Source organism: Talaromyces atroroseus (assembly GCF_001907595.1).
Source record: "Talaromyces atroroseus strain IBT 11181 chromosome Unknown scaffold_6, whole genome shotgun sequence".
NCBI classification, from domain to species: domain Eukaryota; kingdom Fungi; phylum Ascomycota; class Eurotiomycetes; order Eurotiales; family Trichocomaceae; genus Talaromyces; species Talaromyces atroroseus.
Window position 1 is genome coordinate 106610 of NW_017971438.1, and position 16572 is coordinate 123181.

The 16572-nt window shown below is 45.3% G+C and overlaps 4 protein-coding genes across 4 annotated transcripts, besides 1 other annotated feature; 2 read left to right on the forward strand and 2 right to left on the reverse strand.

The window, feature by feature from the left end:
* Nucleotides 1–341: 341 nt before the first annotated feature.
* UA08_04996 (hypothetical protein) lies at nucleotides 342–3676 on the reverse strand (the record flags this gene model as incomplete). The annotated part of the gene is made up of 4 exons (XM_020267380.1): nucleotides 342–890; nucleotides 944–3023; nucleotides 3084–3327; nucleotides 3460–3676. The coding sequence occupies 4 exons, from the start codon at nucleotides 3674–3676 to the stop codon at nucleotides 342–344; spliced, it is 3090 nt and encodes a 1029-aa protein (XP_020119660.1).
* A 4723-nt stretch (nucleotides 3677–8399) lies between these two features.
* On the reverse strand, nucleotides 8400–9457 carry UA08_04997 (hypothetical protein; the record flags this gene model as incomplete). The annotated part of the gene is made up of 2 exons (XM_020267391.1): nucleotides 8400–8564; nucleotides 8600–9457. 2 exons carry the CDS (start codon nucleotides 9455–9457, stop codon nucleotides 8400–8402), a joined length of 1023 nt encoding a protein of 340 aa, XP_020119446.1.
* A 573-nt stretch (nucleotides 9458–10030) lies between these two features.
* Nucleotides 10031–10065: a repeat region (Identified by RepeatMasker using a combination of RepBase library and repeat library created with RepeatScout).
* A 141-nt stretch (nucleotides 10066–10206) lies between these two features.
* On the forward strand, nucleotides 10207–12735 carry UA08_04998 (hypothetical protein; the record flags this gene model as incomplete). Its single annotated transcript, XM_020267402.1, has 8 exons — nucleotides 10207–10310; nucleotides 10422–10558; nucleotides 10620–10845; nucleotides 11118–11362; nucleotides 11416–11530; nucleotides 11582–12296; nucleotides 12383–12426; nucleotides 12489–12735. The coding sequence occupies 8 exons, from the start codon at nucleotides 10207–10209 to the stop codon at nucleotides 12733–12735; spliced, it is 1833 nt and encodes a 610-aa protein (XP_020119447.1).
* Nucleotides 12736–16005: 3270 nt separating this feature from the next.
* Nucleotides 16006–16572, forward strand: UA08_04999 (hypothetical protein; the record flags this gene model as incomplete). Its single annotated transcript, XM_020267413.1, has 1 exon — nucleotides 16006–16572. The coding sequence occupies one exon, from the start codon at nucleotides 16006–16008 to the stop codon at nucleotides 16570–16572; it is 567 nt and encodes a 188-aa protein (XP_020119444.1).

Sequence of the window (16572 nt, forward strand, 5' to 3'; positions counted from 1 at the left end):
ATTGCAACACATCGATGACATAAGGACGACTACGTTCAAGTAACTATAGCTCCCACAGGGAAGTGACTAAGCTCTGTGCTGTCGTGATATATCGGATACTTCTGGTTAAAATTGCTTTCAAATGTGGTCCACGGTACTCCAGCAAGAAACAACCGCGCTATTCAAGACCCCCGGGAACTATGGAACCAAATGTGAGATACCAGAGTCATGTAAACCCGTACACAACTGTCGGAAATCGTGCGCAAAACAGAGATAAACCTCTGCCCAAGCAAGGCTGAAAAAGGTGGGCAAGAGATTAGTTGATCTCATTGTCCAAACCCGACCCAAAGTTTAATTATGAATTAAACTCGAGTGCCGGCTTGGATTTTTGCTCGAAATCCGTAACGACGAAAGTAGATTCTCTTTGCCCATTTCCAAGTTTCAGCCCCGAGAAAAAATAGAAAGGCCTCAACAAACACAACGCCCCATTCCCAAGAAATTCCCGTATGTTTGAAAACATCATGATTGATGACAGGTATATATAGGATAGGGAAAATTGTCCCAAATCCAGCAATAATTGCCCAAAAGAGGAATTTGTTACGCCAGACATCATAAATCCACTGAGTAAAATACCGTGTGGACCCAGGTTGCATACGGAAAAATGATCGGCGCATGTCAATCATCTCCCAGGCCAGAAACAGCGCAAACCAAGTGAGGCAGACAAATGTGGTAGCACGGGCACGAAAGACCAAGTCGCATTCAGCGCTGTACGATCTATTGCAGCCATGGCCAAGGTTTCCATCACCAAATCCCCACATCACCAAGGAGAAGGCAGCGAGGCAAAGACAAGCCATCCACAAACCATAGACACCAATGTCGATGATGACTTCCCATGTGAAGATACCTTGTTTCTAAGAATGCTAAGTTACAGATATACATCGTAAGGGAGGAAGTGAAAACTTACACTCTGTGGTGGGCGATTCATGATATTGGCAGTAGCAACCTCCATTCCAAGACCCATATCAGGCATACCAGAAGTGATCATGATAATCCACAAGATCTCGACCGGTGCCAACGGAAATACTGATTGGCTATCTTGATCCTTAAAAGCAAGACCAATCAAGAGAGTACATGCCTGAGCTATATTCTCTGACAATAGATGAAGGACAAATTTTTGAATATTGTCAAAGATGCGTCGTCCTTCTTCAATAGCGTTGAGAATGGATGCAAAGTTGTCGTCTGTCAGGATAATATCCGATGCATCCTTGGCAACATCAGACCCGTTCTGGCCCATAGCAATGCCAACGTCTGCGTGTTTCAACGATGGAGAATCATTCACCCCATCTCCTGTCATTGCTACGAAGTGGCCACGACGGTGAAGTGCATTAATCATTCGAACTTTGGTCCGTGGAGCACACCGAGCAATCACTAGAGGCAGCGTGGGCAAGGCGTCAATCTCATCCTCAGTCAGTCGGTCGAAGTCGCTGGCAGTCATCACCATTGCGTCGGCAACATCTTTTGCGACACAACCGAGGTCAGCGGGTAATATTCCAACCTGCTGAGCGATGGCCTTGGCGGTTCCAACATGGTCTCCTGTCACCATATGCACTGAAATGCCAGCTTTGTGGCAGGTCTCAATAGACATTTTGGTCTCTGGCCGAGGAGGATCGTAGATACCGACTAAACCTAAAAAGCATAAATCTTTCTCGACTTCACTTCGACTGGGCTCTATGTCATCGAATGATTCAGTCTCGGGGGCAAAAAATTTACTACCAAAGGCAAGAACCCTCAATCCAAGTTGAGCAAGTGATTCCATATTTTGAAGAATGAACTGACGGTGAGCTTCCGTCAGTGATACTGGCTCCGTGCCATTCTCCCAGATGACCGTAGTACATGCGTCAAGAACACGTTCTACAGCGCCTTTGGTAAAGACGGAGAGATTTTTTCCCCTTTCAGCGAACTTTTCGAAGACAACCGACATCAGTTTGACATCGGAATCGAAGGGAAACTCAGACTTGTGGTGCCATAGTGCATCAGGACCGGTTGTCCATCGGTCGCGGTTCCAATCAAAACGAGAGGCGAACACTTGAATGGCGATCTCAGTGGGTTCGCCCCGTGCGTGCCATTCGGTCTGTCCGGATTCGGCTAGGTAAACATGGGCCAAATTCGCCATGGAAGCAACATTGAGGAATTCTTCTAAACATTCATTGTTCGATAAGAGATCGGTATATGTGGCTGGATCCCCACTCTCAGCTTCCTCGATGGACAGTTCAATCGGGGCTTTATCAACAAAGAAGATATCGCCCAGTGCTGGGTTGAAGGGTTCGGATGAAGGACTAATTGAATAAGTCCCCTTGCTTGGAATCCATGCCCTCTTCACTACCATCTTGCCCTGAGTCAAGGTGCCAGTCTTGTCGGAGCATATATTGGTTACGGCTCCTAGGGCTTCAAGTGAATCAAGTTTACGGACGATAACATGACGCTGAGCCATTCGTTTCGTTCCTACAGCCATGGTTATAGTCAATACCACCACCAGACAGGCTGGAATCATGCTTAAACCGGTGGCAACTGCATAGAGGATAACCTCTCTGTTGTTGCTCCAGAGATTTGCACTCATTACAACAATGGCGAACACAACTGCCACGCCGAAGAGAATGATGGCTAATTTCGAGAGCTTTCTCTGCAGTAAAGTACCAACGTTGACTCCCAGGAAGCGACCGATAGCATCCGTTGCAGTTAATGCCCAAGCCTGAAGATACCAACGCTTTTTTGTCGTTCCTTGCTCGGTACGTTTAACCGGTCGGCGCTTCGACCTGCTCGCCTGTAGCGCAGCAGCGATTTGTCCAACTTCTGTATTCATACCTGTCGCGATAACGGTGCCACGTGCCCGGCCCTTTGTCACTGTGCTGGAACTGTAGGCAATGTTCAAACGATCACCGGGGCCAATGTCTTCCTTGAAAGTAGTTTCGGCTATCTTGTGAACAGGAAGAGACTCTCCAGTTAACAGCATTTCGTCGGTTTCGAAATTCACTGCTTCAACTAGTCTGAGAAGCAAAAGCCCTATGTTAGCATAATATATCAACAGGAGACAAAAGGTAGCTCACCTCAGGTCTGCCGGCACCGTATTACCGGTTTTTAACTCCACCATATCCCCTGGAACGATGTCGGCAGTTGGGACGACCTTTGTCTGCCCATCTCTCGACACAGTACCAGTGGGCGAAGTCAATGAATGCAAAGACTCCATAGTTTTCTCTGCAGCATATTCTTGGACGAAACCGACGACGATATTGAGCCCGACAACAGCCGCGATCACTCCGCCTTCTATCCAAGATTGAATGCCAAAACTGACTGCCATGGCCAATATCAATACCTGTACGTTCAAAATTTTTGGATCAGATCAAGTCATCTCATTTTAAAAATATGCTTTTGGTGTCACAAAAATGGGCAGCTTAACTAGCATCATTGCGTTAGCTATCTGACGCAAGAGAATCTTGGCAATCGATACGCCTTCGCCTTCGTCCAATTTGTTGGGCCCGTAGGTTTGAAGGCGCTTGTCTGCTTCACCCGCGGTCAATCCATCCTCCTTCCTGGTACAGAGCTGCCGAAGCACTTCTTCGATTGAAAGGCTGTGAGCAGGCGCAGACAACTGGACACCGCTTGAGTCAAGGTCGGATTTCAGAAATTCTTTGTTGGCCATGATTTGACTGAAAATGTGTTGAAAGACAAATGTTCACTACACACATAAAAACTAGAAAATAAGGATTTCAGACGGAATTCTCGATTTAAGTAGATCGAACCTGACGCCAAGAGTTTGTTATCCTTCCGAATGCCTGAGCGTGAAACTCAAAACAAAGGGTCCAGCCGAATTTTGGGGAAGAAATACGTAACGCCAAGTAGGAAGAAAAAGAAAGGCCAAGAGGTCTATAATGCTCGTATGGCCCAATGGAGGAGAAATTGGGTTAAAACAGTTCGTTGCTATCTTCCGCCACTAGAACCAGAAATCCGAATACGTCATCGACTACAGAGGAGGCGGCGGATATTGCCAAGTCCCTTGGCAAGTGCTCCGCCGCGCGTAGACTGGCAGAACTCTGCCATTCGTAGTTGGACGAAATCAATCACTGGATCGATGTGTCTTTCACGTGTGAGTTCAGTTGCAAACGACAAATGCCAAGGGTACCAAGAACTGGTAATCCAATGGGAGTTGTTTAAGACTGTGGGAAGAGTGCTATGTCAATTCTAGGCAAACAACTGGGGATTGATAAAAAGGTAGATTCTGTCCACAGAACCTCGGACTAGGAAGTTGTTTTCTCACCATAATGGGGGATGCTGGATACTTTTCGGGATAACACGGGATGGCTTTGACTGGATCGCATGCTGCTGCAATTTCAGCGGCAGTACTTATCTTGTCCGCTATAGTGTTTCTTCCCATGTATGTGATGCTATTCCGATCACTTTCTTCTAATGTCTGATTTAGACTTGTGTGCATGTTTGGCGGTATAATGATATATGTGACAGATACATCGCTTTGCGAGACCGGAGGAGACAGCGTCGTCTCCGCTCGTACATCCAGAATGTACCAGATGGCGACCTTCATCCTGCTTTCAGACACAATTTACGATTTCAGCAATTTGACCAGTGGCTTAAAGAGGCAAGACGAGAAGGTCGAACAGTCTCACGCCGTGAAATATGGTGAATCTCCTTTCGTATTCAATGTTATTTCATTTTCTCATCTCCATTTTTGGTCAAGATAAGAACATTAATTTAACTGGCAAAACATTAACCTTCTCACCTGACAGCATAATATGTTATTCGCCGCTACAGTCTCCTGTCAACCTGCGTCAACCACAGCGTGCACAGTTACATGGACCCATGATTGGAGATTTGGAAAATGCTGAAATAAGTGATACTTCTGTATTGGTTCACCGTAAATGCAAAAATGCGCTTCATCATTCATGCCTAGAATCATGGCTATCTCGCGGAAATTGGTCTTGTCCTATTTGTCGCTGCTCCTTGTTAGGAAGAAAAGGAATGTCTCGGGACGACGGATAAGGTCCACCATGAGTTGGTTCTCGTCATCAATCATGTTCTCTTGGTGTATAGTAAAATTATGATGTTTCAGTAATTTTCACCAAGTATAAGTTACACAAGAGCTCGCAAGTGTGAACTCACACTCAATGTGGGGTGGGTCCTCTCTAATGGAATACTAGATGACTCGGCTGCCTGTTCAACCTTCGACGCAAATATTGCACAAGATTGGCCTGGAAGAAGTGTGCTGTATCCAATAGCAGAACTTTAGCTACACTTGAAGTGAACCAAGAACCACACTCCAATGCCAAAACGGTGGGGCGACGCAAACACTCAGCTTGTTTAGGCGATAATTTTGTGGTCAATGCTGACGACCGTTGGTATCAAAGTGAGGGAAGCTGCACTATGGTTTGACCGAGGAGTTTTCATTGATATTCCTCAAGCGGCTGCAAATATGGTAAGGATGAATGACTAGCTCAGACAGAACATGACACATCTGATCAGCACATTGAACCAGATCCATCGCTATAGTTGCCACTAAATCCAATCACTCCAAATGTTGTAGTCCACCGGCCACTCAAGAGTCTGAGATCTGGCTTGCGAAAGGAACGAGAGAATCATCATGATTGGACAGCTCTGCAGTGGTACCCTCTTCCAAATTCAGAAGCGCCAGTAATTTGCTGCACCCATAACCAAAGTCAGTTGTAATGGATACTTTTTCGAAGTAAGAGATGTTGAACGAAACAAAAGAGGCAGGAAAGTGGTTGGATCTTTTAAACTCAGAGACCTCAGATGTGGAAGCTGGACCCTGGAGTGATGTCCCTCCGGATGAATTATCTTGACGTGGGCGGCGACGACAGATTTTACCGATAGTTATGGTATCGGTTGGACGATTGAGAAGATCTGGCACGTATTGTTTGGACGGGAGCCAATTGAGTAAGTATCTAGCCTCGATCTACAATTTCTATGGTACTAAAAGAAGCAATTAGCTGCCCTCGTCTTGAACAATGTCGATGCGATAACTACGGATGGTGCGGTCCATTAGCCGACGGCGAGATTTTGATACCCATCATGCCTTGAAGTTTCTTTGCCCTACTTACCGCCTTGTCATGGCTTGTTTCATTTCGGTTAGCATCTGGCTTTGTATATGTACAACATGGGTTGAGCCGGCTGGTCGTACTCGAAGTATCGACTGTTGTCCTTGCTTTGGAAAGTTTATACCCGGGAGTACCTAAAGAAGGTACAAATAAATCGAATATGGAATGGGCATAGGAGCGATAGAGGCCCATCACCACCGGCTTACCGATTGCGAGACTACGTATTAATATGGGCGGCATCTCGTCGCCTTAATCTGAAAAAGCATCATATATCGGGAGCCCCTAGTTGTTCTGCGGTAGTGTACTTGTCTTTTGGGGTTTCCCAGCTATCACCCTGAGACCCAGCAGGCAGCTTGTTCTTTGTGATACTTTGATCAAACTATGCACCAAAAAAATTTGACAGCTAAGGTGGTTAGGACGCGGAAGATGTAAATGAGTGCTTCATTGTAAATATGAACACCGTTACTGTGGATTCGTCTGAGAACTCTTAAGACTGTGAGAAATGGACATATGGACAACTTGTCATCCCGCCTGGGAAGAAAGCTTGCAGTCGCCCGCTACTTTCATCCCGATCTGGCGTCGAAGGACGGCTTACATGATTCGCTGGGATGGGAAGGGATATTGTCACGTATTATAGAACAGAGACAAGCAGCTCTCGTCGGAAACCCAGATGAATGTATTGGCAGCGCGTCAAAATAAAAAAATAAATAAATAATATATCATTTGTTGCCGCAATTCTGTTATTTTGGCAATTGATCAAGCAAGAGACATCTTCTTCCAAGCATCTGGACAAACCTCTGACTCCGGTTTGGTCCTTAGAGGAATCCAAATCTCTCTATGCGCCGAGCTTGCACGATGAGCTGCCGATGCAATCACACTATCATACTCCATGTATAGGTGCTACCCGTGCAGGGTTAGACAGCCTTGAACATATACTTCCCCGTAACTCTCTTCCCAGATGCTGCTAATGTATTCTTTTTGATGACTGGATCATGGCGCATAGACTGCTCTTATCTACTTTGATCCACTGTTCGAAGGATCATCTATGTGGAGAAGCTTGCAAGACACCGATTCGATTTACATCAATTTGCGACCTGTGTTGACAGGTGTGTGCTGGTCTCGGCTGATCAAGTAGACATCTGCATTACATGCCCTTCAAAGCTCTTCGGCCTTCTTCAAGAGGTCTTTCCTTTGTCTCAGTTTCTGCATAGCGGTCATATCGCCTAAATAACGACGCGTGATTGGTGTCTGCTTAGCAGTTGGTAGCATAACGCAGCCGGAACCGGATGAAGTTGGAGGGTGGGGAGATGAATGTCGCCTAGTGCTCGGTAAGGTCGAATTGGGAGGATATTGCCTCTCAATTCGCAGCGAGGGTAAAGGAGGACGAGGTGCGATACGTGGAAATGAAAGAGGTCGAAGTTGACGTCCGGGGGTTGTTCCCTATATCGCGGATTAGCTTGTGCAACTGCCATTACTCAAATACCGCCTCGTCGCTGTTTCTCCATACTTTTATCGAAGTTTCGTTATGGCTTTTACCATCGGATTTCTTGTCGCGACCCCTGAGCTTGCTATGCTCTTGTCTCTTCTCACAAGGCCCATGACAGATATTACAGATATGGAGCGGCCTTCCTCTTTTATTGACACGATTCAAAGGCCGATCTGGAAACAGTTAGAACCAGTACGCAGCCTCTTCCAAATTGGTAGTCAGACCATGATGTCGACACTGTGATGCACGATGTCCTCGGACGCAAGCTTCACAAGCCCATTTCTCACCGTCGATTAGCATCTCTGAATTCTAGAACTAACAACATCATAAAGAGAGACGGAAATCCCACATTGACATCAGGGTAAGCGATAGTTTGGGATTATATTGGAGGGTGTTGGGGCGGCTTAGCACGATTATAAGCAGAAAATAACATGAGGGATTTTTACAGCCAATCAGCCGGGAATGCTGCCAGTGAACCAACTTCGGGTACTTACACGGACCCTGCGTATGGCCAATCCAAATAACCATTTTGAAGAAGATAAGAATAAAATTGTCTGTAATCAAAATAGGCGAACGAGATGAAATGGAGATATCCCTTGAAACCTTTTCACTTTGCCGATTACCGACTAGCGCCTTTATAGGTTTTAGAGGAATGTAAAATCACAAAGCTACCCGGTAAATGCTGGGAGAATCTGCCACCGTGACACTTGATTTCGGTGGCAGGATGGAAGTCTTCGCAAATAAGATCGAGACAAGCGGATAGAAATGTGAGTGCTGCTCTGGTGGTCATTCCCCAAGGAAGGATGCCATAGCTATAATCCTTTTTTACCTGCGTCGCAAACTTTAATATCTTTACCGGTAATCCAGGTCGACCGGAGGATATCAGAGATCGTAACACGAGTCTTCGGATCAGGATCCAGGATTGCATATAGAACAGTACGGCGATATGCCTTCACATATTCAAAATTAGCATAATCCTGTTATTGTTGCACAGTGAGAATAGAGGACGTACCCCATTGATCCTCTCTAACTGGAAGTATTTCTCGGCTTTGTGATATTGAAGATATTCTTGATAATGCTCATCATCTTCTGTGGCACTCCTCCATAGCCACCTTCCAGTCCTCATGGCGACATAAATTATTCCTAAAGGCCAAATATCAATAGCCCTGGGATCGAACATCTTGAGGACGAATTGTTCTGGTGCAATGTAGGGAACAGTACCTTGCAAACTGTACAGATTATGGGATTTTCTTTCCCACGGTAACCTGAAACAATCAGCACATCCAAAGTCAGCAATTTTCAATGCGCCTTGGAAAGTGAGGAGGAGATTTTCTGGCTTGAGGTTTCGATGTGATACTCCCATATCATGAATATATTGTATTCCAAGAACTAGTTGTTTGAAATAGCAGTCAGACTCTACAGCCTCAAGCCGTTTCACCGTCCGGATAAGAGCGAAGAGGTCTCCCGCACAGTATTCCATGACCTGGCAGAGATTTCGACGGGTGTCTTGTAGCAGGTCCAGAGTTTGAACAACATGTGGGTGGCTCAAGGAACGCGCAATACAATATTCCGACGCAACGCGGTCTCGGTATTTCTTTACGGGTTCTCGGTGGCGGCGACGAAATATCTTGACTGCGAATAACTTTTCAATCCTCGTATCATCATTTTGGATCTTTTTATGTGCAACTCGAACTGTGCTGGCCACGTCACAATTTAATATTTCCTTGCATGAGCCGTAGTTTTTAATCAATGAGGCATCGTGTTCAGCTATATCACCATTCTTGAGCACTGCTCTGATCTCATTTCTCAGCTGATCGATAACCTCTAACGACATAGTCTGCAACGTGTACTGGAAAGACGCCGTACGCATGATTTTCCACGACCGGATTAACTTGAAGATCGTTAAGCTGGACCTTTCGTGCGATATATTTCTCAGATTGTGCACATGCGTTCCATCTTCGAGTAACTGGAATGCTCGCAGAGGTACGTTGCCTTTCTTCTTAGTACGTTCCTCGATTACTCGGGGTTCTCCGCTAGAAAGTAGAGTGGTGTTGGATGAGAGAAGAGGTTCGTGATCGTCAGGGAACTGATATTGCATGGCCATCAAAAAGGGGCGGAACAGAGGTAAGTCAAAAATCGAGACTGTTGTCTGTGTATTCGACAGCACAACAGGAATCACACTGATTCCGTGATGCTGTTCATGGATAGAGAAGGTGGGGGTGTGGGGTCATCAATGAGCCTCGTTGTCAAGCCACCCACATGGTCATTCAGTTTCGCTCAAATGGCCCCAACTCATAAAGTATAGGACCTGATAAATCCCGCACGCAAGAATGTATCTGCACGTTTTCACTACGGTACCACGTGACAACCGAAGCCCAAAAATAAAAGAAAATACCAAAGGGGAATTAAATTAAAAATAAATTTCTTTCTCATTTCGTTCATAATCTCTTTCTCAAGCTCACGTTCAAGAAGATCGTCGAGGAATTGTTTCGATCATGTGGCAACCACCTATTAATTTTGTCACTTTGCACTGTAAGATACAGCTGCTGACTTGCACATCTTGACAAGAAATATTTTCTGATACACATCGGTTTCCTTGCAGATGCGTGGATTATACTGATGGGCATTCTCGGGCTCATCATTATCTATCCTTTCGGCAACGTGGCGGCAATAGATGCCTACTTCTTCGGTGCAAGTGCATCAACTGAATCGGGCCTGAATACGTACGTCCTTCCCACGACAACACCATTTTCTACCCTTTGTCCTGCTTGTTTTTTCCTCTTAGAAGACTTTCATAGAAGATCCATTGGCTAAACGATCAATGCAATGCACAGGGTCGATGTTATGGCCTTGGAAACGTATCAGCAGCTCTACCTTTATTTCATACCAATCTTCACCAACCTCGGTTTCATCAACATGGTTGTCGTCGCGGTCCGCCTGTACTGGTTTGAGACACGGTTGAAGGAAACAGGTCAGAAATGTGAAGCATAGCTGGATCTTTCTATTTCATATAAGCTCATGAGTTTTTCTAGCATCCTCGGCCTGGAAGTCGCGTGCTCAGAATAGATCCCGCGATGTGGAGAGAGGAGAGGATTCAACCGGCAAAACGGACGACCAGCCGTCCCATCAGCAAGATATTTCTGGAAGCTCACTTGCGACAACTCAACAGAGCTCGATAGTGAATCCTCAAGGCATTGTGCATAATACTCATATCGCCTTCGCAGACGATTCAAGACCTCACAGTGACTCCAAGGTCCTGTACGTTCCAGGTCCGAGGGAACGTGATCAAGGTATAATAAATATTCCTACACATTCAGAAAATTTCGCTGACAAGGCCCTGTAGGTCAACCAATTGAAGAGAGAGATATAGTTAGCGATGACGGTATTTCCTAGCCTGCAACCCCGTAGGTATCATGCTATCAATTCAATGCTAAGTTTTAATTAGATGAGAGTACCATCAAACGCATATTGTCTGCATCGGGATCCAGCCATATCACTCGTCGACGACCCTACCAACTAGATGTCCCTAGTTTGTCAACAGCAAAATCTATCGAGCAGGTGGCTTCGTCCTTCTTCGCATTGGGTGGAGTGTCTGAAAATTCAGCCATTCCGCACCGCCCTCTAAAACGGCTACCCACCTCAGATCTGCCTGGGTTATCCAAGGGAGTCACTGTCGGGCGCAATTCCCGCTTTTATAACCTCACAACCGAAGATCGCGACCGACTGGGCGGTATCGAGTACCGTAGCTTAAAACTTCTGCTCAAGATAGTTTTCGGTATGTAAAATTACATATTGTGGACATTGTGATTAGACTGATGTCACCAACAGGCTATTTTTTTGGCTTACATATCTTTGGCGCCATTTGTCTAGTCCCTTGGATCCATAGGGCTCCGGCCAAGTATACAGATTATCTCCAAGAATGCGGACAGGACAAAACGTGGTGGTAGGTTCAAAATCCATATGTATAATACAGTTATTAATTATCTGATCCTAGGGCTTTCTATTCCGCGCAAACAATGGTGGACAATCTAGGTTTTACATTGACGCCAGACTCAATGGTCCATTTCAACGATGCAACCTGGCCATTGTTGGTCATGTCCTTCTTAGCATTTGCAGGAAATACTCTCTACCCCGTCATTCTGCGACTTGTCATTTGGACTATGAGGAATATTGTGCCGAAAGACTCCGTAAATAAGGAGACACTGCAGTTCATACTCGACCACCCACGCCGTTGTTATACACTGCTTTTTCCGGCTCGACCTACCTGGATCTTGTTTGGCATCATATTTACGCTTAACTTTGTCGACGTATTACTTATCATTGTGCTTGATCTCCATAATCCGGCTGTTAATAATCTTTCTCTCGGTCCACGTATCCTTTCGGCCATCTTTCAAGCTGCATCCTCACGACATACTGGGACATCGACATTTAATCTTGCGGAAGTTAATCCTGCGGTACAGTTTAGCTTGGTGGTTATGATGTATATCTCCATCCTGCCAATTGCGATCAGCATTCGCTCCTCAAACGCGTATGAGGAGAAAGCACTAGGCATTTATCCACATGAGAAAGGCTTGGATGAATCAAGTGGCTCTTCATACGTTATGACACATATCCGCAACCAGCTCTCCTTTGATTTGTGGTACATATTTCTTGGTACCTTTTGTATCTGCATTGCCGAAGCTAATCAAATCATGGATAATAACGATCCCGTGAGTAACGCACTTCCCCTTCTCTTTCCCTTCTTTTCGGGACGGCTTTTTTGGAGCATTTTTAACTGACTGCGTCTTTTATGAAGGCCTTTTCTGTTTTTTCGGTGTTTTTCGAAGTCGTATCAGGGTAGTATGTGTCTCTTAAATACCTTCATTTTTCGGGAAGACGGTTTGAGTGATAACACATAGTAGTTGCAATGTCGGCCTCTCTCTTGGGTATCCTACAGTGAATACCTCTCTCAGCGGGCAATTCACCACCTTCAGTAAGGTTGTTATGTGCCTTATGATGATTCGCGGTCGGCACCGCGGGTTACCATATGCGCTAGATCGTGCCATCATGCTGCCCAGCGACCATATTACTGAGAACGACGGCTCATTTGATGCAGCTAAAAGTCAGATTCGCCGTACGTTGCCGATGAGGACATATTTGACAACCTAGGGAGATAAAGCCGAGATTGGTTCCAGTCAAACAAATGGAGCAAAATTAAAGCTGCAGAGGGGATAAAACCTAAATTTATATGGAGAGGAACTAAACTAGGTGGATCAGCCGAATTTTAGGTTCAACCACCTAAATATATATTTTCGTCTACTCTATAAGATACGCGAAGTGGATTAGTATGAAAACAGTGGTAGAAGGAGCGTACTACCGGTGACAACATACATACCTGTAGTAAAGGGAGAAAACTTTTTGGCAAGCAATACGTACTAGAAAGCAGTTTTAACCTGAATTGTTGACTCTTGGCAGTCACTTTTCAAGTATCATGTCTTACATTTCGACGTAGACTGTTCTTCCACACCGTTTCTACCCAATCTTTCTTCCGGACTCATGGCGTCCTCATCTTCGGTATCATCGCCAACCAGTTTCTTGTTACAGGCTAGTCCCGCCTAATGCTCACTACAAGTGCATATTCGAATAGAAAACATAACATGGGAAGAAAGGAGAAAAGAAAACAACATGTTCTTTGGGCGTATATAGTATTATATCAGTGAAGGGAGGAAGCTAGGGAATCTAGTTGCACATTAATGTAGGTACGTAGGCGCCGTTAGCTTCGATGAGGTAGGTGATCATGAGGGCCTCGCCCGAATATGCTTCATGAGGTCTTTAGCACGTAAATTTCGTACTATTATTGAATGTATTCCTGTATCCAGATGGGTCATGGATCTGATGATTGTTTTTCCAAGGGAGGTTTATATGGGAAAATAGAATTTACAATAATCTTGAAAATAATTGATTGGTCAGTGTTAGTAGTTAAATGGTGGGATTTCTAACAAAATTGCCTTCGACTGCGTCCAAAAATTTGATTTATCTATGCAGAATCGAGCTGGAAAAGGCTACGTACAATTCAACCTAGCTTGGATCCAGTGTCGACGAGCCCCAGGGACTGTGTCTCGCTGTTACACTTGCAGCGTAGCATTTTTTCCAAAAAATTCCTCCCGTGTTGTTAAGTAATGTGTACAATGATCCACTCTTCGAAAGACCATGTAATTGTAGATTTAACCTGGACATTCTACATCAGCAGTATGCATCTTTGGTAATGTTGCAATCTAGCGACTGATTAATTAGATATCTTCGGAGCCGGAGTCCACATATCCGAACCTTGCATGGGTGGCGTTCACTGCCCTGTTTTTACACTAAGCTCGGCATGAATATTCCACTCGTTCTGCATGGATTGACCACGAACAAGACAAGGGGTCGTATTGTGCGACTCAATCGAAGATATGAGAATACGATCAAGGCGGGAACATTCCATACCTTCATTCTTCGTAGGTCGGAAAACTAGGTATCTTTGGCGAAGCTTCACTACACCCACGAGATATTTTACTCTTCTTATCCAGTATTCCAGAGCCTTTATAGCGATTGGGTAATCCAACCTTCACCATCTAGAAGTATGCTAACGACGACCTCTGAGTTTGCCAATCATGACTGGTCTTTTGAAAATAAACTTCCTTACCATTCATTATGCCTACTTTATTCTCACATGCGCGATGAGCAGTATCATATTATATACAACATCGACGCAGATCGACCGTATACGCTATGCCGACGCATTGTTCATGAGCATCAGTGCCATGACTGGAACTGGGTTAAATGTGGTACAGCTTAGCCATTGACAATTATGGTATATAGCCAACACTGACGTATTCTAAGCTGGATCTATCTACCCTAAACATATTCCAACAAGGCACGCTTTTTGTGCTTCTACTTTTGGGACATGCTATTCCTATCTCCGGTGTTGTCCTTATGTTTTGCAGACGGATGATTTGTTCTGCTCTTCACAACGCAACGGGTGGTGTGGGAGAGCAGTGCACGTATAGCACATCAACCCTAGAGGTACAGATCGAGCAGCCGTCTGAGAGAAAGTTTGATGCTATTTCTACCGATGATGCGAACAGGCATGTTTGCAACAATTTCACCCCTAAAAATACAGATGAGGTGAAAGAAGTCCTAGTGGGACACTCTGCCCAAAGCGATCCTCATTCATGGTTAGATCGTGACTTGATATCCTCTGCTTCGAGGCCAGATCTTGGGGATAATGAGGGAACCGTTTCCATGACGGTTGCAAGGGATCCTTGCAACACGATAGTATATTCTTCCAGGTTTGTGATTAGATTGAAGAACTTTGTGCAATTTACCCAGAAGTACCTTCAGTCAAGAAGCTTAGTCGATTGTCGTCAGCCACACGTGGTACAATGCAGGGCAATTGCATTTTTGTCTTTCTTGGTTATACTCTATTTCACCATATTCCTTTCCCTTAGTATCGTGAGCGTCGGATATTGGTTGGAATCGAATCGCCCAGATGTTACACGTGAAGAGGGAATCTCCGCTTTCTGGGCTGGCGCTTTTCTCGCGACATCCGCATTTGCGAACTGTGGCATGTCTCTAAATGATACCAATATGGTTCCATTTCAACGAGAGTGAGTGAGACAATACATGCAAGTTTCCATCGAAAAAATTTCTTGCTGACCACTGATGAAAGGCCTTCCCTGCTCCTTATCCTCTGTGTTATCATTCTTGTTGGAAATACACTTTACCCCTGTCTATTACGGTTTACAATCTGGGCTATGAGGAAGGTGCTGCCGAACAAAGGGATATGGGGGTTGTGGCGACAGGCGCTCGATTTTACGCTTGTCTATTCCCAAAGCGTAAATCTACCTCGAATTTGTTGTTTGAAAGCTGAAACAAATAAGATTTTATAGGTATATAGGTATTTATTCCCGACTTGGCATACGTGGTTGTTGTTCGGGGTGATTTTAGCCCTTAACAGTATCTTGTGGGTTGCCTTCGAGCTGTTGTCCTTGACAGCGAATGCCGAAATAGAGGCGCTCCCAATTGGGGATCGAATATTGGACGGGCTCTTTCAGGCATTATGTTTGTTTTACCCCGGGCAATCTCATTGAAGTAAATCTAATTCAACAGTGAAGCCGTACGAGGTGGTGGATTCTGTGTCGTGGCTTTCGATACGTTGCCCCAAGGGATACTTGTCCTGTACCGTACGTATGCACCTGGAACGTCACTCGCGTAGTTGACTGATAGGAATTTATCTAGTCCTAGTGATGGTGAGATTTCAGGCTCTTTCACATTGGAACACAGATAGCTAATAAGCGCTTTCCAGTACATTTCTACTTTCCCAGTGTCAGCAGCCATCTGGTGTTTACTCTCACTTACCCTTTTATAACTCCTGTCTGACCCTCTATTAGTAATGCAGGCATGGGCCAAACCCAATCCCCGGAATTGGATCATCAAGGTGAAGAATCGGTTATACAGTACCCAACAGACCTTACAAATCCCTCAAGACTTGATCGCTGCCGCTTCTTATACCAACAAATTCGCTCTCAACTGGGCCACGATCTCTGGTGGCTTGGTCTAGTGGTTTTTATCATGACGGCTGTAGAGGCCGATCACTACAAACTGCATCCTCAGGCATTTTCCACCTTCAACATCATTTTCGAGGTTGTATCCGCATATAGCTGCGTCGGCGTGAGCGTCGGTTATCCTAACAAGGGTTACTCTTTCTGCGGCGAGTGGCACACGGTCAGTAAGCTTCTGCTGGCGGCAGTTTCATTACAGGGCAGACATTGCCGCTTGCCTGTCGTTGTCGACATTACCGTATTGCTTCGTGAATCTCGGTGCTGGATCGAGAATGTGACACACCAACAAAAGAAGAATGGCGATTTAGAATGGGCCAGATGTTCAGTTATTGCACCGGACACACAAGCGGTGTCGACCAATCAGTTGCAGAAAGTCCCGCCATCCTTATTCGGTGTCGTACAATAG